This window comes from Leopardus geoffroyi, chromosome D1 (genome assembly GCF_018350155.1).
Source record: "Leopardus geoffroyi isolate Oge1 chromosome D1, O.geoffroyi_Oge1_pat1.0, whole genome shotgun sequence".
NCBI lineage: Eukaryota > Metazoa > Chordata > Mammalia > Carnivora > Felidae > Leopardus > Leopardus geoffroyi.
In genome coordinates, this window is record NC_059329.1 from 56,280,743 (window position 1) to 56,305,874 (window position 25,132).

General features: G+C 37.8%; 1 protein-coding gene across 4 annotated transcripts in view; it reads right to left on the reverse strand.

Annotated features, from left to right (window-relative positions):
* UVRAG (UV radiation resistance associated) overlaps nucleotides 1–25,132 on the reverse strand; it is a 297,841-nt gene that overhangs the window by 237,983 nt on the left and 34,726 nt on the right. For 3 of the 4 annotated variants that reach the window (XM_045483965.1, XM_045483963.1, XM_045483962.1), the window contains exons 3-4: nucleotides 20,102–20,136; nucleotides 3,247–3,408 (exon numbers count right to left, since the gene is read on the reverse strand). In XM_045483965.1, the coding sequence (XP_045339921.1) occupies nucleotides 3,247–3,408; nucleotides 20,102–20,136 (197 nt within the window). Of the gene's footprint in view, nucleotides 1–3,246; nucleotides 3,409–20,101; nucleotides 20,137–24,078; nucleotides 24,192–25,132 lie in introns of all 4 variants that reach the window. The other variant, XM_045483964.1, reaches the window with a different exon arrangement.

The window sequence follows — 25,132 nt, forward strand, 5'->3', positions numbered from 1 at the left end:
GTGGGAATGCAAACTGGTGCAGCCGCCGTGGAAAACAGTATGGAGGTTCCTCAAAAAGTTAAAAATAAAACTACACTATGATCTAGCAATTGCACTATTAAGTATTTACCCAGATAATACAAAAACACTAATTCAAAGAGATACATGCACCCCTATGTTTATAGAACCATTATTTACAGTAGCTAAGATACGTAAGCAGCCCAAGTGTCCATTTACTGATGAACGGATAAAGAAGCTATGGTGTGTGTGTGTGTGTGTGTGAGAGAGAGAGAGAGAGAGGTAGACAGACAGAGAGAGAGAGAGAGAGAGAGAGAGAGAGAGAGAGGAATATTACTCAGCCATAAAAAATGGAAGCTTGCCATTTGCAATGATTTGGATGCATCTAGAGAATATAATGCTAAGTGAAATGAGTCAGTCAGAGAAAGATAAATACCGTATCATTTCACTCATATGTGGAATTTAAGAAACAAAACAAATGAAGGGAAAAAAGAGAGAGAGAGAGGCAAACCAAGAAAGAAACTCTTAACTACAGAAAACACACTGATGGTTACCAGAGGGCAGGTGGGTAGAGGAATAGGTGAAATAGGTGATGGGGATTAAGGAGTGCACTTGCCATGATGAGTACCAGGTAATTAAAATAAAAACTTAAAAAAAAAAAAAAAGAATCACTGAACTATATACCTTAAAAGGGTGAATTTTATTATATATCCATTATACCTCAACAACCTGACTTGCAAAAGAAAATTTCATTCAAAAGTCAGCCCAACCTGACTCTACCTAGTCCTGTCTAAATACCTCTTCCATATATTCCCCTAAATTGTATTACAAAGCCATAGTAATTAAAACAGTATGGTACTGTGTAGGTCTATGCAAGTATTCATCAATTATCAGTGTACTAAGTCTAAGGATCTTGTCTTACCCACTTCTGGATCCTTAACAGTAAGAACAATGCTTGATAGAAAGTACATGATCAATGAACCTAAGTAATTCTGTCTATTATCCTCATACATCTTAATCTTGCTTAGTCTGAAATTTTGTAACCCTATTTTTTTATGTTTATTTGTTTTTGAGAGAGAGAGAGAGAGAGAGAGAGAGAGAGAGAGATGGAGTATGAGTGGGGGAGAGGCAGAGAGAGAGGGAGACATAGAATCCCAGGCTCCAGGCTCTGAGCTGTCAGCACAGAGCCTGATACAGGGCTCAGACCCACGAATGGCGAGATCATGACCTGAGCTAAAGTCAGCCACTTAACCAACTGAGCCACCCAGGTACCCCAATTTGTAATCCAAGTTTATCTGATTTTCTAGTAGTATATTACTTGTTATATCTATTTCATAGGTGAGTTCTGACTTTCTACAATGGTACTAAGTTTCTAATTGGCTTTAAAAATATGTTTTCCCTTTCTCTTGTTCTCCGTTATACCAGCATAACCAGCTTTATATTTATAATAAGACACCCGAAAGTTGACTCTCTGCAATTAAGCAAGTTTGACATAAACACAGTTGGGTATTTCAAGATCACTACCTAAGGAATATGTGAGTTGAAAAGCATGAAGGCCATCTTCGTTGCTTCTATAGCCATCTTCTATAGCCATACACTCTAATGTTAAGAAGCATCATCCTCTGAGAAATGCAGGTACTTTCAGAAGAAAGACAAACAAGTACTCAATACCAGAGTCTATCCACAGAGAGCCGACTATGGTATTTGGGAAGACAGAAAGAGTACTGCCTCAGCACAGGGCTCTGGTTGGCCAATCTAAAGGCAACAAGTATACCATACCAAAAGAGGAAAAAAAGGCCCTAAGCTAAAAGTCAGTGTTTTATAAATTTTTACTAAGACCAGTCCTAAAACAGGGAGAATAATACAAAAACAAAAAAGATTAAGAATCTGTAGCCATTAGAATTTAGTTATGGAAAATATCCATTATATGCATTGTTCTGGTCACTATATAGAAGAACACAAAATAAAGTATACAATAAGCAAAATGAGGGCAAAGGATTTTTTTTTAATCTGATAAAAAAACATGTAGAATTAAATTGATTCTTTAAAAGAAATATACCAGAAAGTCTATATTGAATAAATATTAAGAAACATCAAGGATATTCATAGATATGACAAATATTTTAAAGTTACCTTTAACAGCAGTCCCTCGGGTATCACAAAATAGATACAGCACTCATTCCAAGGTAGGTGGACTACCAAGGACTATATGTATATATTAGTGTGATACAAAACAAAGAATAAATTTGTAAGTCAGCCAGGCCTGGAATCAAATCCCAGCTCCACCTAGCAGTGTGATCTTGAACAGTTTCTTAAACTCTCTATGGTTCAATTTTCCCATCTGGAAAATAAGGGCAATAATACCAAACTTCACAAGGCTGATATAAACACAAATTATAATAATCTATGTCTGGGGATGGTAAATAGGTTTCATGTCATATGCAGCTCTGATAAATTACTAGTTGCATCCCAGAACAGTGTCAGAAGGGATTATGGAGCTACTTCTGAGCTCAGCTAGAAGGGTGCTATGATCCAATAGCTACATCGCTCAAAGGGGATTGGTAGCAGCGTATAAACCAGGCAATTGTTATCTCCGTGCTCAATAAACAGTAGCTCTCCTTATTCCTGAAACAACTCAACTCTACGGATCACAAGAGAAGCGCTTTATAGTACATTCCATATTTGCAACTTAATGTTTAGATTCTATTGGGGAATATCCAATAAAACGGAAGAAGCAGAATGCTATTGGAAAGTATATTCTTTCCTACACCTCCCAGAAAAAAATCCTCTTAAATTAGCAGCTTAGGGGGCTTCCTCGTAAGTTTCCTCAGTTAAAAATTATTTTTCAAACTTGGTAATGACTCAAATTTCTATAATTAAGTAAACAAAGTTCTCTCTTTATGATCAGAAATGTAGAATCGTAAGAATCTACAGAAAGGTTAGATAGGTTAATTTAGAGAAGACAACTACTCATAACTAGAATCTAAAAATTACCTAAACATTAAAAAAAAGTGGGGGTGCACCTGGGTGGCTCAGTCAGTTGGGTGTCCAACTTTGGCTCAGGTCATGATCTCGCGGTTCATGGGTTCAAGCCCCGCATTGGGCTCTGTGCTGACAGCTCAGAGCCTAGAGCCTGCTTCAGATTCTGTGTCTCCCTCTCTGTCTGCCCCTCCCTTGCTCATGCTCTCTTTCTTTCTCTCTCTCAAAAATACATAAACATTATAAATAAATAAATAAATAAATAATTACCTGCTGACCCAAGTATTTCAGCCCATCCAAACAGACTTTCCATTCAATCAAAAGCTGGTAGATGTCCTCCTTTCCACCCCATATCTTCACCACGAAACAAGACACAGATGTATCAAGACGGTCTGGCATTATTCCAAAATCGAGACTCCGCCACGTTGGATTCTGTTGATGGAAAGGAGAGCGTGCTTTATGAAGACTCTAACTTGTTTATAATTATTTCAATTAGGTTATAAATCATTTTGTTTTTAAAAACCAAAAGACCTCATAAATATATTAAATTACAAACCTAAATGAATCAGGAAGACATTCCCATTAACACAATGGTAGTGATAATGGTATAAGCATACCTCGGGGCTAATTGCCGGTTTGGTCCCAGACTACCACAATAAAGCAAGTATCACACTAAAGCAAGTCAAATGAATCTTTTGGTTTCTCACTGCATAGAAAAGTTATGTTTACAATATAACACAGTCTCTTAAGTGTTCAATAGCATTATGTCTAAAAAAAAGAAATGTAAACACCTTAATTAAAAAGTACTTTATTACTGGGGCACCTGAGTGGCTCAGTCAGTTAAATGTCCAACTCCGGCTCAGGTCATGATCTCATGGTTTGTGAGTCTAAGCCCCACATCAGGCTCTCTGCTGTCAATACATTGCCCGCTTCAGACCCTCTGTCCCCCTCTCTCTCTGCTTCTCCCCCTTCTCAAAAATAAATAAACACTAAAAAAATACTTTACTGCTTAAAAATGTAACCATCATCTGAGCATTGAGCGAGTCATAATCTTTTTGCTGGTGGAGGGCATTGCCTCGAGGTTGATGTTGGTGTATGCAATGAGGATAGTACTTTACACACAGTAAAACCTCTTTCAAAATTACAATCAAACCTCTCGAAGTGTTTTTTAACAACTAAATTTGTGTAATATTCTAAATCCTTTCTTGTCATTTCAACCATCTTCACAGGATCTTAGCCAGGAGTAGATTCTTTCTCGAGAAACCACTTTCTTTCTTCATCCATGAGAAGCCAGTCCTCATCTGTTCAAGTTTTATCATGAGATAACAGCAATTCAGTCCCGTCTTCAGGCTCCCCTCGTAATTTTACTTCTCTCCCTATTTCTACAACGTCTGTCGTTACTTCTTCCACTGAAGTCTTGAACCCCATGAGGTCATCCATGAGGTTTGGAATCAGCTTCTTCCAAAATCCTCTCGATATTGATATTCTGACCTCTTCCCATGAATCACAATGTTCTTAATGGAATCTAGAATGGTGAATCCTTTCTGGCAGGTTCTCAATTGGCTTTGCCCAGATCTATCAGAATCGCTATCTAGCAGCTACAGCCTTATGAAATTTATTTCTTAAATAATAAGACTTGAATGTTGAAATTTCTCCTTAGATCCATGAGCTACAGAATGGATGTTGTTAGCAGGCATGAAAACAACATTAATTTCACTTTACACCTCCATCAGAGGTCAAGAGTGTTCAGGTGCATTGTCAATGAGGAGTAGTATCTTGAAAGGAATCTTTTTCTGAGCAGATCTCAACAGTGGGCTTAAAATATTCATGAAATCATGTTGGAAACAGATGTGTTGCCACTCAGGCTTTCTTGCTCCATTTACAGAGCAGAGGCAGAATGGATTTAGCACAATTTTTAAGGGCCCTCAAATTTTCAAAATGGTACATGACATTGGCTTCAACTTAAAGTCACCAGCTGCATTAGTTCTTAACAAGAGAGTCAGACTGTTCTTTTGAAGCTTTGAAACTAGGCATTGACGTCTTTAGCTGTGAAAGTCTTAGATGGCACCTTTTTCCAATTAAGAAGGCTGTTTGATCTACATTGAAAATCTGCTGTTTAATGTAGCCACCTTTATTAATTATCTTCGTCAGACCTTCTGGAGAACTTGCTGCAGCTTCTACATCAGCACTTGCTGCTTCACCTTGCACTTTTATGTTATAGAGACAGTTTCTTTCCTTAAACTTCATGAACCAACCTATGCTAGCTTCAAACTTTTCTTCTGCAGTTTCCTCACCCCTCCAAGCCTTCACGTAATTGAAGAAAGTTAGGGTCTGGCTCTAGATTAAACTTTGACTTAAGGGAATGTTGTGGTTGGCTTGATCTCCTATTGGGACCTCTCAAACTTTCTCCACATCAGCAATAAGACTGTTTTCACTTTCTTATCATCCTGTGTTCACTGGAGCAGCACCTTTAATTTCCTTCAAGAACTTTTCCTTTACATTCACAACTTAGCTAACTATTGGGCGCAAGAGGCCTGGCTTTGGTATATATCTTGGCTTTCAACAGGCTCTCTGCACTAAGCTTAATCATTTCTAGCTTGTGATGTAAAGCAAGAGGCATGTGACTCTTTATTTCACTTGAACATTTAACGGGCCATTGTAGGATTATTAACTGCCCTAATCACAATATTGTTATGTCTCAGGGAAATAGGGAGGCTGGAGGAGAGGGAGAGAAGTGGGGAAATGGGCTGGTCGGTGGAGGAGTCAGAACACACACAACATTTATCAGTTAAGTTCACCATCTTATATGGGTGCAGTGCATTGTGATAGCAATGTCACAGATCACCATAACAAGTATAATCATAATGACAAGCTTGAAATATCACGAGAATCACTAAAACATGACACAGAGACAGAAAGTAAGCAAATGTTTTTGGAAAAATGGTGCCAACAGACTTGGTCAAAGCCAGGCTATCATAAACATCCAATCTGTAAAAACACATTATCTGTGAAGCGCAGTAAAATGACGTATACCTGTAAACAGTACAGGAGCACCTGCCAACCATTTGCTGAGTGAAGAAAACAGTAAGAAGAGGAGGAACATCAGTACAGAGGCTACCGTAGTAGTGCCTGCAGATGATGGTCTGGGAGACGGAGAATGGACGTGGGACAGGTAAGGGAGATGCGTTTTGGAACTAGATGTGACAGGAGTTGCTGATGGGTTGAAGGGAGGGCATAGATAAGGGAGGAATCTAGAAGGTCTCCTGGGTTTCTGCCTCAAACAACTGGGCAGATGATGTGCCGTTTTCTGTGCAGGGGGAGACTGGCAGAGGCTAAGGGATATGGTATGGGGAGGCGGGGCAAGAGACCCAGGAGTCCACTCTTGAACGTGCCAGGTATGAGATGCCTTTGGGATATGGCACGGACGTCAGGCTGACAGTCTGGAGCCCAGAAGAGAGGTACAGGTGGCAGTGGCAGCCATGTCATGAGCCAGGTCACCCAGGGAGAGTATGAATGAAGGGAGAAGAGGGCCGGGACCCACGTGGGTCCATAGCGGTCTTAAAGCCAACAAAAACCAACAAAAACCAACCCAGCCGAACAAGGTCATGTTAGTGTGGTGAGCTGGAGAAGTCTGTTTCAGCTCCCTGGGTTTGCTTCTTCCTCTGTATAATGAGATGATAATTCTCATAGGTCTCATAGGACCCTACCCCAAAGCCCCGGACACACAAGGAGGGGCTCAACAGATGACAAAGCCCCAGGATGGCCCCGCTTTCTCCGTTCTGACAAGACCGGAAAAGAGACAGACTTAGCTCTTCTCCAGCCGAAGCCAGCAGAAATAGGTCCCTTAGCCATCTCGATGAGTTAGTCCCCCTCAGAGCTTTGCCGATTCTCCAGGCTTCTCCAGAGCACTGGCCAGCAGGGCCCTGCCCTAGAAGGGAAGTCCATCCTGCATGCAGCTCCTCAGAATGACCACCAGTACTTCTGAATTTTGTTGCTTATTGTCACTAGGAGGATATATTCTAATTTCTCATTAACATGGCCTCATATGGTAATTCGTCTATTTATTCAATACTTAATGCACAATTATTAAGAACCAACACATAAATGCCTTCAAAATACCTCTAAAGTATTAGATTCAAACCTCTATTTAAAGAATTACATTACTTCATGAAAAGGTCAGTAGAAGAATTATGCAAAAGGCTACACAATAGCACAAACGGGAGTAAATAAACTTTAAATGAATCGGGGAAAGACATCACCACAGAGGCTGTGAAACTTGACTTTTAAAGGATAAACAGGATTTCCCCAGGTTAAAATAAGGAACGAGAGGCACAGGGGACACCATAAACAAGGGTCCAGCAGTATGACGTATGATGTGGTCAGGGAGCTAAGACAACTGGAATGCATGCAAGCGTAATGGTTCACAAAGCTCAAGAAATAAACAAGGCACTAAATTGAAGGATCTTTGGGGACACCTGGCTGGCTTAGTTGGTAGAGCATGCAACTCTTGATCTCAGGGTCGTGAGTTCAAGGCCTATGTTGGGCACAGAGATTACTTAAAAATAATAATTTAAAAAAATCTTTAAAAAAAAAATGGGGGCGCCTGTGTGGCTCCGTTGGTTAAGTGGCTAACTTCGGCTCAGGCCATTATCTCGCATTTCGTGAGTTCAAGACTCGTGTTGGGTTCTGTGCTGACAGCTCAGAGCCTGGAGCCTGCTTCAGATTCTATGTCTCCCTCTCTCTGCCCCTTCCATGCTCACACTCTGTCTCTGTCTCTCCAAAAATGAATAAACATTAAAAAAAAATCTTTTTTTAAACCTGAAGGATGTTTTATGCCTTGCCAAGGAGTACTTTTACTTTGTACAGTATGGGGAGAAAAGTTTTAAGGTAAGAATGACAAGGTCAACTTTATGCTCTAAAAAAACTTTATTTTTCATTAAGAGAATCATTCAGATAGTTGAAATGCTAAATGTAAATATAATCAATCTTACCAAATTAACAATTTTAATACAATATAAATCAATCAATCAAACAGTCCTCATACAAGAATAACAATTCTTGGCTCTGTGACAGTTATTTTTCTGACCAAAGCAGGGAGGGGAGGAGGGTAGTGCTTGCTTTTATTTTGGGAGATATACTGATGCATGTGTTTTGTGGGTTTGGTTGTTAAAGTTTCTGGAGATAAGACATGACTTCCAATTTCACAGCACTTTATGTCTGATATATCTTTTTCACTTATAGTTTGATATTTTTATTGCCTGATTTCCTTCCACTAAAATAAAAGCTCTGACAGACAGTAACATTGTCTGATTTGTTCATAAGATCTTCAAAGCTTGAAAAGTCCGTGGTATGCACTCAGTAAGTATTTGCTGCATTAGTGAATGAATGTCTGATCAACTGATACGGATGTCTGAGGATACTGGAAGACCATCAATAAACAGCACGATGATAATACAGTAAGCACATTTATGCAATCAGTTTTATATTGAATCATTAAAAAAAAAAAAAAAAAAACTAAATTCCCACCCATCCACAAATTTTAGCCTACGATCAACAGAATTCCATTCTTGTATGACCCCCAGGATCTACCTGACTGTAACTGTTTCAGCAGCCCTGCTAAATAAGGGTAGAGCACAATCTGCCAGTCAGTAAGCTTCGCAGACACCAAAGTGATCACTAGAAATGTGGGTGGAACCGTGGCAATCAACCAAACAGAACCACTGGCTTATGAAGTCATTTAACTTCAGCCTTTGGTCTGTCAAACAGAGCTGAGGGGCAGGGCAGTATGGCAGAGAGGCAAGTGCTGAAGTTAAGCTATACTGCTAACCCACATAATCCCCTCTGTATCTTACAATACTCACTTATAAAAACCAGAACAACCATCACCTTACAGAGTTATAAAGCTTAAACAGAATAATCATAATTATAGTAATAGCTGCCATTTTAACATTTTATTAGTGACAGGTACTATATAAAGTCAGATAACATGAAAAGGACACAGAAGAAAGCCTATCCTAGCATTAGACAGAAGTATCTAATCTGTTTAATAAAACAGCCCTGTTCATATCAATAAGCCCACCTGTAGTAAATAAGACAACCGGTTAACCTCATTAGTTAAAAAGATAAAATATCATATTTCATCAAGTCTGAGATACCACCAATGATAAGAAGTATCATTATTTTATGTGCCATTAAAAAAAAAAGTAGCAATGATTTTAAGATGCATCTAGATTTCAAAGGTATTATACTGTGAAAAAATGTGCACCTGAGAATCAATGAAACACAATAGCTAAGTGCCTTATCCAAGGTCTCGTAGTAAAAATAGCACCAGAATTTGAACCTAGGTCTCTAAAATTCCTCTCATGTTCTTTTTTCTGTGTCTGGTTCTTGGTTTTTTTTTTCACCCCACCAAATTACAGAAGACAATTTAGAACAAAAGGGACCTTAAGAGATTGTCAACAATTTCCTTATTTTGGATCCCACAGCCAGAAGCAGAAAGAGGAAGGGAGAACTCTGCCCTCGACCCGTGCACTATTCTCTGGCCAAAAGGAACTGGGGTCCCTTCACAGGACTCAAACTTGCTCTTACTGTTCTATCACCTCATGTACACCTGAGCAGGGCTGAGACACAAATAAGTAGTTAAACATGACAGCAAAAACTAAAATATTACCACAAGAACGAATGATTCATTACAGATATGCTATACTTAATCTTCACAAAACTCAGAGTCCTCTGAGTTGACAGCATTATCCCAATTTTTCAAAGGAGATACTATACTATACACTATTGTATATATACTATAAACCATTAAGTGATTTGCATAAGGTCACACATTTGGTTATAACTGGAGCAGGAAGTCAAAGTCTACGTATCTGCCTTTAAACACATGATAACAATTAAAGACAAAAAGAAAACAAACAAAATGGACAACATCAACTAACTTTTGTATAGGACGTAGGCCATGCTGCTAGGGATCATTTAGCATAAAGCATTTGGGCCTCAGTCCTAGGCAGCCCCTGAAGGAGACTCTAGTATAAGATGGGATGTTCCTCATGATAACCTTAAGTCAACGAGAAAAAGGTAAATAAAAAAGGTAAATGTTCCCTAAATAAGAAAGGGGAAAGATGTGATGTAAATATGAAAAATTCAAATGATAACATTTCACCTAACTGGAATTCAACAGACCACCAACTCCACTATCCTTGAATAGTCAAAAACAGGAAGCATGAAAAAAGAGCTACTTAAACTACCAAGTTAGATCGCATATATCCTATAAAATAAATAAATAATAAATAAATAAAAATGTCAAGTCCATGCATAGAATTTGTTTATTCCTAATTGGCATTAATTGGCATATTTTTCCAGGATATGCACTTTATTAAAATATGTATATCTAAATGGTCGTCAAAAGCATAGAACTGGAAAAGGTAATCAATTAGAACAGTATGTGAGGAAATATAAATTAAAAACACAACGCAATACCACCATCCAGCCAGAATAGCTAAAATTTAAAAGACAGATAGTACCAAGTTTGAGCAAGGATGCAGAGCAGCTAAAAACCTCACACTGCTAACAGGGCTGCAACCAGTATAAACATTTTGAAAAACTATTTGGCAATATCCATGAAAGCTGAAAATAACGATGACCCTCGCACTTGATTCCACTCTTAAGTATGTATCTAAGGAAAATGAAATGCATACACATGTTCACCAAAGAACATGTCATTAGATTTAATGAACTACTACATGCAACAATATGGACGAATCTCACATATATAATGATGCTTATACATGATAGATATATATATCTAGATAGATAGATAGATAGATAGATAGATAGATTAAGTTCAAAAACAAGCCAAACTAATCAATGGTGCTAGAAGTCAGGACAGTGGTTCTCCTTGGGAGGAGGTAGTGAGTAGAAGGAGAACATGAGGAGCGCTGATAATGTTCTATATTTCTTGATCTGGTTACAATGATCTGTTCTCTTTGAAAAATCATTAAGATATTATTTGTGTCCTTTACTGCAGTGTGCTAGATCTCAATAAAAAGTAATGAAATTAATATTCCTTAAAGACCCAATAGCAGAAAAAATACAGCATCTCAAAAGGAGGAGGTTGCTGGGGGCACCTGGGTGGCTCAGTCGGTTAAGCGTCCGACTTCCACGCAGGTCATGATCTTGCCATTCAGAGTTCAAGCCCCGCATCGGGCTCTGTGCTGGCAGCTCAGAGCCTGGAGCTGCTTCAGATTCTGTGTCTCCCTCTCTCTCTCTCTCTCTGCCTCTCTCTCTCAAAAATAAACATTTAAAAAAAATTTTTTAAAAAGGAAGAGGTTGCAGAGATAAAGCAAATAAAGGTATCTCTTCGTGATATAATTTTAGGCCTTAAAGTCTAAAGAGCAGAAGTTGGAGAACCTTCCTCCTGGCCTTCAAATTACACCACCTGAAAAGGCAGCTATTTCCTCTCCTATGTGTAAGGTGACCTCTCATCTAAAGTACATGTACTCTAGAATATGACACAGTATAATTTCAAATTCTCACTCTCAGAATGATAAAGTACCAGAGAAAGTATGAAAGTGAAAACAACACTTGGTGAATATATCTGAACGGCTGTATTGCATGGGGGAGAGGGATGATTCTGGGGGCAGTTGTTGCATTAAATATTTGTAAATACTTCATTCTAAAATAAATTAGAGGGGCGCCTGGGTGGCTCAGTCAGGTAAGCATCCGACTCTTGATTTCGGCTTGGGTCATGAACTCGTGGTTCATGGGTTCGAGCCCCACATGGGGCTCTACGATGACAGTAAGGAGCCTGCTTAGGATTCTGTCTTCCTCTCTCTCTGCCCCTCCCCTGCTCACTCTCTATCTCTCTCTCTCTCAAAATAAATAAATAAACATTTAAAAAAATTTTTTTAACATATTAGAAGCCTTTGAAGGTGAGGCTAGTGTTCTTACATTACATCATATGGTTAAACAGATGAGCTGGGTTTCCTTTCTAAGCCAACACAGCAGTAACCCAGCACAGCTATTGTCAGCCTTCTCATTATAATGACCTTCCCCCTTTATACTTTCACAAAATAGCTGCCAGGCAATGAGCGGTAACTCCTGAGTCTGTACATTCAGACACAGGCAGAAAAAAGCCTACCAGACATTCAAAGACTTTATTGCCCGTGCACTTTATTACTATAAAGACCCAGATGATTTTTATTTATGTTTAACCTATGCATGTCAGCCCATTTTCTAGATGGAACAAATTATTCAAATACTAAGATCATCTAGGAACCTATACCGTATTCACTAAAAAAGTACAGTGGCAAAATATCAGGATATTTATGGCTTTGAAAAGTTCCCTGCCTACTAACTACCCACAAGACAATCCAAAAATCATTATTTTACCAGGACAATTTCCCCAGAACACTGCTCAGTGACTGCTTATTTATTAAAGAAACACACTTGTACAAAAATTTCAAAGCATTCACAAAATATCATTGTTCTTATCACTCAATAACAAATGTATCCTCATAAGAAACAATTTAAGGGGCGCCTGGGTGGCTCAGTCGGTTAAGCATCTGACCTTTGATTCCAGCTCAGGTCATGATCTCATGGCTTGTGGGTTCGAGCCCTGCACTGGGCTCTGAGCTTAGAGCTCAGAGCCTGGAACCTGCTTCGATTCTCTGTCTCCCTCTGCCTCTCTGCCTCTCCCCCACTCGTGCTCTGTCTCTCAAGTCTCTCTCTGTCTCTCAAAAATAAATGTCAAAAAAAATTAAAAAGAAACACAACTTATATCATTAAATTTCTCAAAAAATACACGGTAACTCTTGGGAACTGCATGCTGATTTTGTAAGTAGTAGTTCTTTCTCAGCCCACTCAGCTCTCTTTCCCTCTAATTCACCTCTACTCACCCTTCCCATCTCAACTTAGGACTTCCTTTCTGTCAGAAACCTTTCCTAGCCATCCTCTCTTAACTGAGATAAATAATACTCCTCCATGTTTTCAAAAAATCCTGTTGCTCCCTGGTACTATAATTGCATGTGTCAATTATCTTAGTCTCCCTCCAGCTCATGTAGTTGACCAGACAAAAGTTAGAAACCCCTGCAGATGATGCAGTTTAACACTGGATAACATAATTTGGCATAAATCAAGAGGATCCAGCTCTCTTCTCACGTGCACGTACCCACAGAGATGAAGTGTTAATTCATCTGGTCACAATTCAACTGAAACATAAACTTGGTTTGACAATCACTCAGTAACTCATAAAAAATATTTATACTGTGAAGTCAGTTTTTTCCCCAAAGATTTGAAACAGCTCAGGCAGTCAACATTCCAACCAAAGTTTATGGTTCTGATAATTATGTCACATGCTTTCCCTAAAAATATAGGCTCTAGAACTTTGTTTATTCCATTATAAGGCCTATCACTGACCTCCACTAGACCTCTAGCGAATATTTGATCAGTAGAAGGAAGGAAGCTGAAGGAAATGTGACGTAAAGGGAGGGAGCACAATGCTGTAAAAGAATGGGGCCCTCTGGTTTTACCAGTCACTACCAGCTTAGGGGCCTAGAGCAAGTTCCTCAGCCTGTCTGAACCTCAGTTTCCCTAACTACCAAAGCAGCACGTATCTTACCTTGTAGCACTGCTATCAGGGTAAGAAAAAATGTACATCACGCATCCAACACGCTACTTGAATCACAGGTGGGTACTTAATAACTGATGCCTCTCATTTATTAAAGAAACACAAAGATACAGGGAAATTTCAACCCACATGTAAACTAGCACCACTCTTACTCCTACCATGAAACTCTTAATTTTGTGATCAAAGTTTAAAAACTCCCTTTTTGCAAAAGTATCTAATGATCAACTTTTTAACTGTTAAAGACAGGTGCACGTGGGTTCATTATACAACTCATCTGTACTTTTGTAAACATATAAAATCAATGTTAGAGAATCTGGGTACCTCCATTCTTGTTGCTTTAATCATTTTAGTTATTAATTAACCAAGGACACTTCAATCTAGCCTTCTCCTAAACCAAAAAAAAAAAAAAAAAAAAAAAAAAATCCAAGAGTTAACAAATGGTTTGGAGAGTGTGACATGCTAGCTGAACTAGAGAACTTTAAAGTTAAAGCACACACTGATGACTAACTGTTCTACACTAAATGTATCTGAGAACAAACCATGACTCTTGACTTGTAACTTGGAGACACATCTCTACCATCTAGCCTGTCAAAGGTGGATTATTCATTACTCAATGTGATAGACATTTGTTGGACTTCTCTGGATGAAGCACTATGCTAGGGACAATAGAAAATAGGTAAATGAAATAGTTGAGTGTCTTTGCCTACCAAATACTCCTAGTTTTGTGAGACGTGTAACTGCACCCTTGCCCAAATCTCTCTCTTGCTAACCAGACCTTAACCATCATCTCCTATCTCTCCAGGTCATTTCCTCTGTGGCCCTGATCCTCTGTTCCTTTGCCCGTCGTCATACTTGCTGAGCAAGACCTCAAACCACCCGTGTTCATCCCACCCCACATAGCCATACTAGCTTCTTAGCCAGTTCTTGAAAACCTCAGGTACACTCCTGCTTTTGTACCTTCCTGTTTCTTGGCCTGCAACAGTCCTTCCCCATATAGGTACATAGCCTGTTCCCTCACTTCTTTCAATTATCTGCTCAAATGATTTCATCTATGTGACTACCAGAGAAAAACAGCAACCCAGCCTGCCAGATACTCTCGGATTCTGCTTTATTTTACTCCATTATCTTTATTACCATCTAACATAGTCCAATTTATCATCAATTCTTTATTTTTGAAGCAGAGAGAGAGATTGAGAGAGCGGGGAAGGGGCAGAGAGAGAAGGAGAGAGAGAATTTTAAGCAGGCTCCATGCCCAGCGTGGAGCCTGACACAGGGCTCAATCTCACTAACCGAGAGATCGTGACCTGAGTCAAAGTCAAGAGTCAAATGCTTAAACCAGTGAGCCACCCAGGCACCCCCAATTTATGATCAATTCTAACATGCACTCGCCTTCGCTTTGTAAGATGAACTTTAATTTTAGAAATGTTAAGATCGATAAGGTTCTATAACTTTTGACCACCAGGTGGCAGTCATCAAGAGTCACTGTCCCTACAAGCACAACCTCAAAAATAGTTGCTTTTAATATCAGCTCTTTTAAGTTAGGCACACTGTTGGCACTACCCATGCTGAGTTTGATTGGCATTTAAAATATCTCTCCTGGTGTAAACTGAAACAAACAAAAAACCCTGTACATAATATCTATCAAAATTTTAAATTCAAAAGATTGAAAGAGCAGCAAGTGATTGCAACAATGTGGAATAACCCAGAACTCTCATAGACTGTTGGCCAGACCGCAAATGAAACAATAATCTGGGAAAGCTGTCTGGCATCATTTACTCAAGGGGGTCACATGCATACTCCCTGCAGGCCCACTTCTAGATATGTATCTCAACAGAAACGTCTACACATGTTCAACCAACAGATACACAGGAGAATATTCACACCAGCACTATTCATATTAGCTCAAAACTAGAAACTAACCAAATGCTTATCATCAGAAAAATGGATAAATTCTGATACATTCACACAATGCAATATTATAAACAAACTACAAATATACCTACAATATGAATGACTTACAATATACAGTTGAGACTCTTATAAAGTGGAAGTCAGACACAAAAGAGTGCATACTGTATGATTTCATTTCTATAAAGCTTAAAAGTAGGTAAAATTAATTTATGATGTTAAGTCAGGACAGCAGCAGTAACTGAAGAAGGCATGAGAGGGCTTCTGGGGCACTAAAAATATCCTATTTCTTGACCTGCGTGGTGGTTACACGAATTTCAGAAAATTCATCCAGTTGTATACTTAAGATATGTAAACTCTTCTTTATGTATGTTAAGTTTCAATAAAAAGTATTGTTTTTATGTAGACAAGAAGGCATAGACACAGAGCAACAAATCATGAATTTGGTATTAGAGAAGCAAGTATTTATCGATGAAGAAAAAACCCTCATCCATCCTTTTCTATAAGATGTAATGAAATTCCCACAGATTAAGGAAGCATATTTATATTTTATTACCGAGATACCTACAAAAGATTCCATCACAGGTCAAAGAGTACACCTAAAGGAAGGAAAGACTACTAAATAAATACCTTGGAAAGGTAAAAGAAATTTCAAAGTAACAAGAAGCTAGGAAGATTGAATCAAAACTCATCCAGGACTATTACAAAAGCCCTGTGTTTCAGTTTAATTAGAATTGCTTATTTTTCTTGGTGAACATGAAAAAATGGTAAATCTTACAACTAACAACTTGGATTAGGCTATTTTCTCTTTTCTTACTTGTTTGCCAAATACAAACTAAACACAATACAATGACTACAGAGGTTATAAAAATGTCCCTGCCTTTATAAGGTTAATCATATATATTAAAGAAGCTAAAACAACCATATGAACAGCTCTTACAGCTTTAGAATGATACTGGGGGGGGGTTGGGGGGGGGCGGGGGACACCTGAGTGGTTCAGTCAGTTAAGCATCCGACTTCAGCTCAGGTCATGATCTCACGGTTCATGAGTTTGAGCCCTGCCTTGGGCTCCGTGCTGACAGCTCAGAGCCTGGAGCCTGCTTTGGATTCTGTGTCTCCCTCTCTCTCTGCCCCTACCCTGCCCGTGCTCGCTCGCTCGCTCTCTCTTTCTTTCAAAAATAAATAAACATTAAAAAAAAGTTTTTTTTAAGAATGGTACTAGTAGTAGAAGTATAAAGTTTTGTTTTCTCAGAGAACACAAAAAGGGAAATCTCTTCCTGCTAATGTTACAAATTATAAGAAAGCTTTTCAAAGCATCCAGACTGTGCTGTCCAATACACTATCCATTGGCCACTTGTGGCTATTTAAATTAAAATTAAATAAAATTTAAAATTTAGTTCCCCAGTATTACTTAACCGCATTTCAAGTGCTCAGCAGCCACATGTGGCCAGTGACACATGTACTGGGCAGTGCACAGAACACTGTATTCCAGAGTCAGAAAAATGCACAGATGGGTACCTAAGGACAGCTTAATCTAATATTTGGGCAAAAACACTTTTCAACCCTGTAGCCATTTTTCCATATTTCCTTTGACATCACAATGGCAAAACCGGCCACTCTGGTCTGGGGACCAAACTAAAACTATAAACCTAGGGAAAAGAGCTGAAGCCTTAAAGTTACAGGAGTAAAAACGAATATTCACAAGCTCACCAGAATTCAACTTAGTTCACCAGAGTGAAAATTTACCCAAAGCTTCAGCTAGAAATAAATGAAGCATTACCTTGCCTAATCTTTAATAGCTAATTGAAGACTGGGGGTGCAGGATATAACTTCGAAGTCAGTCAATAAACATACTACTAGAGGAGTCTATTCATTAAGAAACATTTGCTGAGCACCTTCTATGTGCCACACATAACCGGTAACCAGGAGGAATAAGAGCATTAAGTCACTAACTCTATTCAGCAAATATTACAATAGCTTAAGAATCACAAACTCCTGGGGCCCCTGGGTGGTTCAGTTGGCTAAGTGTCTGACTTCGGCTCAGGTCATGATCTCGCAGTTCGTGAGTTCAAGCCCCGCCATCAGGCTCTGTGCTTACAGCTCAGAGCCTGGAGCCTGCTTTGGATTCTGTGTCTCCCTCTCTCTCTCTACCCTGCCCCCGCTCACACTCTGTCTCTGTCTTTCAAAAAACAAGTAGAATGTTAAAAAAAAAATTTTTTTTAAATCACAAACTCCTAAGCAGGGAAAAAAACAACAAATTCTGCTTATCTGTGGTTCTTCAGAAACGCAAGGAGAGAAGTGACAATGTGCCATTTCCAGCATATTCTCTGAGAGTTGTTGATTCCTATAGTACCCAATGCCCATTAATTTGAACTAGTCACAATGATTTAGCAAAAAGCAAAGAAGGAAGAGTCCTTTCCAAAAAAAAAGAAATGAACTGCAGTTTATCAAACCTATATTAAGCTATTAAAGAAAGAACAACCCTTGCCAGAAATACCATAATCTCAAAGCATATCCTTAAAAGGAAACATCAACAAATCAACATTTATCAAACAACTCCCAAGAAGTACACTGGGAGCTAGAGGGACATAAAGATAGTCAAGCAGTCTCCACCTCCCAAAGCTTTCATCTGCTTTGGGAGATGAAACGTTCATGAACAATTACAATGTAAGCAAATGCTGTAAGTGCTATACCCATGAAACAACTGCAGTACAAACTGTAAGTTGAAAGCACTTTGGAAGTCTTTTGTCCAAACCTCTCCCTTGTCTGAAATCCATTCTACAATATTTTTATAAAACATGTATTCAATCTAAGTACACCAGGGATGAAGATATCACAGCCTCACAGGCAATTCAGAAGCAATGGAAGCTAGGAGCCAAAAAGAGGCGAAGAGTTTACATTCAAAGAGATGATGTTTAGAAATAAGAACTTGAAAGTCAAATGACAGCAAGTAAATACAAAACCAATTATGAAGAACAATACATTAAAGGAGCACTATTAGCACAGGGTCCATTATGACACAAATCCAGAGAAAAAGCAATGGGACATTGTAAAATCATTCCCAAAAAGAGTTTTGATTATCAAAGGGGGTGGGGGTAGAATAAATCAAGGTGAAATTCTATTCTATCTGCCCCTTAAACCACCCACTCTTCCCTAGCTCTCCCTGCTCTGTAGGACACTTTTATTTCCACCTGAGCCAAGAGAGGAAGAGAAACTGGTATTGACTCATTAGCTACAATACGTCAGGCATGAGTTCATATGTCATTTAATATTATGTAGAATAAGAGCGATACTGGGGATTTGGAGCTCCTCCGAGGTGGGCTCAAGGAAACTGACCTAGAAGCCAAATTTATTATGCTATTTTAGAAACATTTAGAAGGCAGCTTAACAAAGAGGAAAGAGTAGCAGAGACCTAAAGACAGAGGTCTGTACTTGGGATCTGGTCCTGCATGTGACTGCAAAACTTGTTGGGCCTCTCTGGATGTCATTTTCTTAAGACCTACCCCATCCACCTTACAGAATGTTCTAAGAACCAAAATGGAATACATACGTAAAAGGATTCTGTAAACAAAACACATCATTGATATCTATTTATTCATCTAACAAGTATTTGCTGAATATCTATAATATTCTAGACTCCGGGCAAGGTCCTTGCTCTCATGGTTGTGTTCTCTAGTAGGTGGGAGATAGACAACCAACACAAACAAATGAGTGAATAAGAATTTCCAAGAGTGATAAATGCTCTAAAGAAAATAAAACAGGTGATGTAAAAAGAGTGACTAGGAGAAAGGGAACCACTTTCAATGGAATAGTCATTGAAAGCCTAGCCAAAGTTCTATCACTGAGACCTCAAAGACTTCTTCAGCGAAATAAAGAGCTGGGGACATAAGAAATAAGACAAGCTTAGCATGTATGAAGCACTGAACAAATGAGGTATGTCTGGAACACAGTAGGTAAGGAAAAGTATTAAGAGATAAGGAGGGAAAAGTGAACACGGGCCAAATCCGGCATGGTCTTGGACCATTAAAAGGATATGATAATTATCATAAAGCTCTTTTTTTTTATCAACATGGCCCAATAAATGGAGCCATTCATACAAATATCTCAAGTACACATTATCAAAAGTAGGACGCTTCCAACTTTCTAACTTAGCAACGACATCACTAAAAAACAAGTGGAAGGATCTATACAATGGCCCTAACATGAAATTTGTAAGAACTATATCTAAACAAAGACATCATTTATTATGTTTGGTTAACACAAATAGTCAAAAAAAAAAAAAAACCCTCTATAGTAAATAGAACTGACAGAATTATAGAATTTGAGTTAAAAAAAAAATTTGAAGTTTTAACAGAGAAAATATCAGTTCCTTCAGCAAACACTTATCAAGCACCTACTATGTGCCAGGCATTTTCTAAGCACAAAAGATACAGCAAAATAAATCAATGAAAATTTAAGCAATAAGTAAGCGAAGATTTAACTGTAGAAGTATCATAATACCAGAACTGAATTTGAACTTCTGCCTCAGCATTTTCTGAAACAGGAGTTGTAGGCTTAGTCAGTGTACCTGTCAGAAATCAAACTTACCAAGGAATTCTTAATCACTTCACTTCTATAAAATTCTGGAAAAGAAGAAAAAAAAAACAATAAGTGATATGAAAGAAAATAAGCTCATTAACTCTTAATCCTGCAAATTTTTAACATTTGTTCCAGTAAAACATTTATAGTATTTTCAAGGGATCTAATTTCCCTATATTTTCTACAAAAATAATTTATTTTTCTGCAAAAAAATAAACATAAATTAAAAGATTTTAAAGGAAAAAACATTAATAAAGAAAAATCAAAGCTTGATAAGATTTAATTTAGTAAATTTTACCCCAGATACAAATTTGAGTCCTTAAAATTTTAGACTTTCTTCTCTCCTACCTTATGGCCACTCTGCAAAAACTGATTCCATCTGCTCTGTTTTTCTCAAACATCTCTAATATGATCATCCATCATAGTACTGTGGAACGGACAATGATCTAGCAACCAGGTAACCTAAGTTCTACTTCTACCTGTCATTAACATTCTGTCTCTTCAATCTCCTTGGGCCCATTTCTCATTAGACAACTTAGAGAATTAGACTAATAAGCAAAGGTCCTCTTGCAAGCTTTGAAATTTCATGATTCTACAAACCTTCATGCGTATTGTACATGTTAACAAAACCTGAAGGCACAATCAAGAGAGAAATGTCTCAGATATTCACACAAACATCGCCTCTTCTGACCCTGCTGAAGTCACCATTGTGATGCTCTGTCTCTCAAGAGCTTACAAGGACCCTGGTATCCTTGTGTGGCTATAAGAGAAATTTCCCAGGTGTGATGCACATACCACTGGTACTTGACATGATTTTAGGTGATACACGGACACACTTACTTTTTTCTTACATATTTGAATTTATGTTTCATATATTCATCAACCCCCAACTGTAAGCTCTGAAAGGACAGGAGCAATTGTTTTGTACAACTGCTGTCTCCTCAGCACGTAAAACCATTCCTGGCACAGAGCAGACACTCAATAAATATCTCGTAATTAAATGAACAATTTTACTTAGACATAAGTTTAAAAATAAGGAACTTAAACATATAAAGTATGCAACATTATAGATGAAACTCAAATATAGTGAAACATGCCAAAGAAGTCCATGACTGAAGCTTAGGACTAGTCAGGCAATAAATGAATAGCAGGCCTATGCACACATAAAACTCCAATGGGCAAGCTCTGGGTAAAGCACTTCTTGATATACTACTTATATTACTGTAGGTTTGTCTTTCTTAAAAAAATTAAAAAGATAAGGATGATTATTTTATTCCGTGGAGAGATAGTCACAATGTATTAAGTAGGGGAAAAAGTTCCAAAATGAAATTTACAACAGGATCCAAATTTTTATAATTATGTTAATAATGTTTATCTTGGGGCACCTGGGTGGCGCAGTCGGTTAAGCGTCCGACTTCAGCCAGGTCACGATCTCGCGGTCCGTGAGTTCGAGCCCCGTGTCGGGCTCTGGGCTGATGGCTCAGAGCCTGGAGCCTGTTTCCGATTCTGTGTCTCCCTCTCTCTCTGCCCCTCCCCCGTTCATGCTCTGTCTCTCTCTGTCCCAAAAATAAAAATAAACGTTGAAAAAAAAAAAAAAAATTAAAAAAAAAATAATAATAATGTTTATCTTAGGTGATAGAATTAGGCTACTAACTTTTTATACTTGGCAGTTTCTATTTTTCTATTTTGAACAACTATTTAAAATAAGAAAAGGAATAATTCTGGGGTGCCTGGCTGCTCAGTCAGTCAAGCGTCTGACTTTGGCTCAGGTCATGATCTTGCGGTTCATGAGTTCAAGCCCCATGTCAGGCTCTATGCTGACAGCTCAGAGCCTGAAACTTCAGATTCTGTGTTTCCCTCTCTCTCTGTCCCTCCCCTGCTCTCTCTCTCTCTCAAAAATAAATGAACATTTAAAGAAAAAAAAAGAAAAGGGATAATTCTAATTGTTTTTAAAAGGACTCCTCTACTGATGAACATTCAGGTTACTGGTAATTTTTAGATATTTCAAGTAAGTTATAAATAAACAATCATTTAGAGATATATATTCTAGACCCTTGAATCTATAAGATAAACATTTAGAAGTAAAATGCAAGATGAAAGGAAAAATAGTTTGTGTTTAATAGATATTACCATGTTGTTCTCTAAAAGTACTGTACCAATTTCCAATCTTACTTGTGAAAATCCCAACATTAGACAACCCTAAGTATCATTCTTTTCATTTTTCCCATATGATTAATCAATTACTCCAAGCATAAATTAACTGTAAAAGTTTATGTGTGTAGGTGTGTGTGTGGGTGTGGGTGTATCCTACTTTATGTGTAGCATGTTTATTTTTAGGGGGAAAAACTAAAAGGGCTTAAAAAATGTTTTTTTTATTACAAAGTACTTTCATGTTATACTTAATTTATTTTTGTATTGTTTGAATTTATTGCAAGCATGTACTACTTTAAAATCAACGGGAAAAAAAGATATTCCTCTTTTCTTTAGAGAGAATTCCTCAATTTAATCTGCAAAGTGTCTAAATTAAACAGTTCCCAAAATATATACCTTTAGCTCTAAGAGGAGTATCACTATTTCTTCCAAAACTTTGCTGACAAAATATATGTATAAAAGAAACTAAACAATAGGCTTTCTCCATTAGACCTTCAAAACAGGCTTGCTAATTTAAATGGAGGGAGGTCAACAAAAAAGCCACACACAAGATCATGGAGTACAGGGCAATGTCTAACATGGGCCTACACTGTTCACCATTCTGTTACACCTAAAATAGTTTCAATAAAATTAGCAGCATGATGCAAAACAAAATAGTGAATGGAGGAGAATTCAGAGCCAAAACATAGTTCCAATCCCCAATCTACCTATCAGCTTTATCCTGGACAAGTCAATTAACCTTTTGGGCCACATGGTTCCTTCACCTTTCAAAGGACAATGACACATGGAAGATAACAAGATTACTGTGAGGCTCAAATGAAATAGCGAATCAAAAACACTTTATAAACTATAATTTTTATTAACACAGTTCTATTAATTTTTATTAACTCAATTTAAGCAAAACTATTCGATAAGTAAACTTTCAAGTCATCCAAGACCTATTTCTACATGAAAGGGATGATTAGATACAAATGCTTCTCTATCCATGCTAAGTAAGACCTAAAAAAAACAAAAACAAAAACAAAAACAAAGCAATTAGAGAATGTAGAGCATGGTTTCAACGGCATGTTTTGGCTGTTATGCAGCATTCCATTCATTCAACAAACGCTTTTTTTAGTACCTCAACCTCACTCATAAAGGAGGAATACAAACTTAAAGGTTACTATAAAATTATTTTTCACCTATCAGATCGGCAGAAATTCAAAAGTTTGATTGCACAGTCTATTGGTGAGCCTGTAAGGGAAAAGCCACTCATACATACCAAGTGGGAATGTAAACAAAGACAGTTTTGCAATATCTACCAAAACTGTAAGTACGCATTCTTTGTACTTCCACTTCTTGGAAATTTACCCCATAGCTAAACTAGCACTCATACAAAATAACGTACTTATGAAGTTAGTCAAAGCAGTACTGTGCATATGACAAGAACCACCTAAATGCCCATCAACAGAGGCCAGTTAAATAAATTCTGGTACATCTATTCAATGCAAAAATATTCAGAAAAAAAAATTACGGAAGCTCTCTGTGAACCAATATGGAAAAACGTCTAAGGCATTTTAGGTGAAAATGGAAAGCACAGAAATATATGTAGTTTTGTACTATCTTTAGTTGTATTTGCATAAAGAATCTCAGAAAAGAGAAACAAGAAATGTAGAACAGTAGTTTTTAGGCTGGGGTAAAAAACTAGGAAATGGGACAGGTGAAAGAAAGAGTTTAAGCCTTTATATATATTTTGAACCATGACTGCATTAGCTATTCAAACAATTAAATGAAAAAAATATACGAGGGTTTACTATGTGCCAAGCATTGTTCCAAGTGCAGTGAACAAAACCAACCTAAAATCTTCTGGATTATATAGAGTTAATCTTCTGATGTATTCAAAATAGCTGGCTGGCATTCCAGGAGAGGACAGGCACTCAACATTTTGTGGGTGAAAAAAGAACTATGTCTAAAGAACAAAATTGATTTTATAAAAATTCCAAGTTTAAGAGGGAATCACAATTAAAACCTAGCTCGTCATCCATTAACACAAGGCTTTGTTCTTTGGGGATGTGATGATTTGAACTACCTAAAAAGTAGGCAGTCTCCCAAAGAGCACTAAAAGATGTCAAAAGTCAAAAAATCTCATACATAACTTCTTAGGATCTGCTGTGAATTCAGCCAAAATAAAAGAATAACTTAGAAATCAGTATTTCAAATATTCTCCCCCGTAAAAAAAAAAAAAAAAAAAAAAAAAAACCTTTCTTTTAAAACTAAGAAATGATGCCACTAAACAGGTGGTACAAGTGGTTTTGTGAGAAGAACCAAATGGCCCTCTACCGTGGCATCCTACACTGAGGGCCACATAATGATCATGAAATGAGTATCTGGACTTCTCATCAGAGGTCCAATAAGGTAAGGTGGATTAACTAGGCTTCCTAAGGAAAGAGCTTCCCAGTTCCTCCTATGGTAGTTAAAAGTTATAAAGTCCGACTTGTGCGCCCAAAAGAGAACCATAGATAGACTTCATGCAACCATGACATTTTGGAGTAGGCATTAACTCTCAGAATTATCAGTTCACTTATTTTAGGGATAAATTAAGCAAAGCTCACAAGAGGAACTAAATGTCCTAGCCAAGGGACTTGCCAATTAGTGACAGACTCCACCACTAACAGAGACTTCCCTGTGGTCTATACTAGCTATTCCCTAACTATGAGAATGAGCATTTCATTGAGGGAACTTTTAACTTCTAAACTCAAGGTGTAATCTGAGCTAGAAGGAAAAAAAAAAAGTCATTTTGTTTCCATGGCATCTCTTAGACAACTTTTTTGCAAGATGGTCATCAACCAGACCCATGACTACTCTCTTCTTAGAAACTACTACAATTGTTAAAAAAAAAAAAAAGGGGGG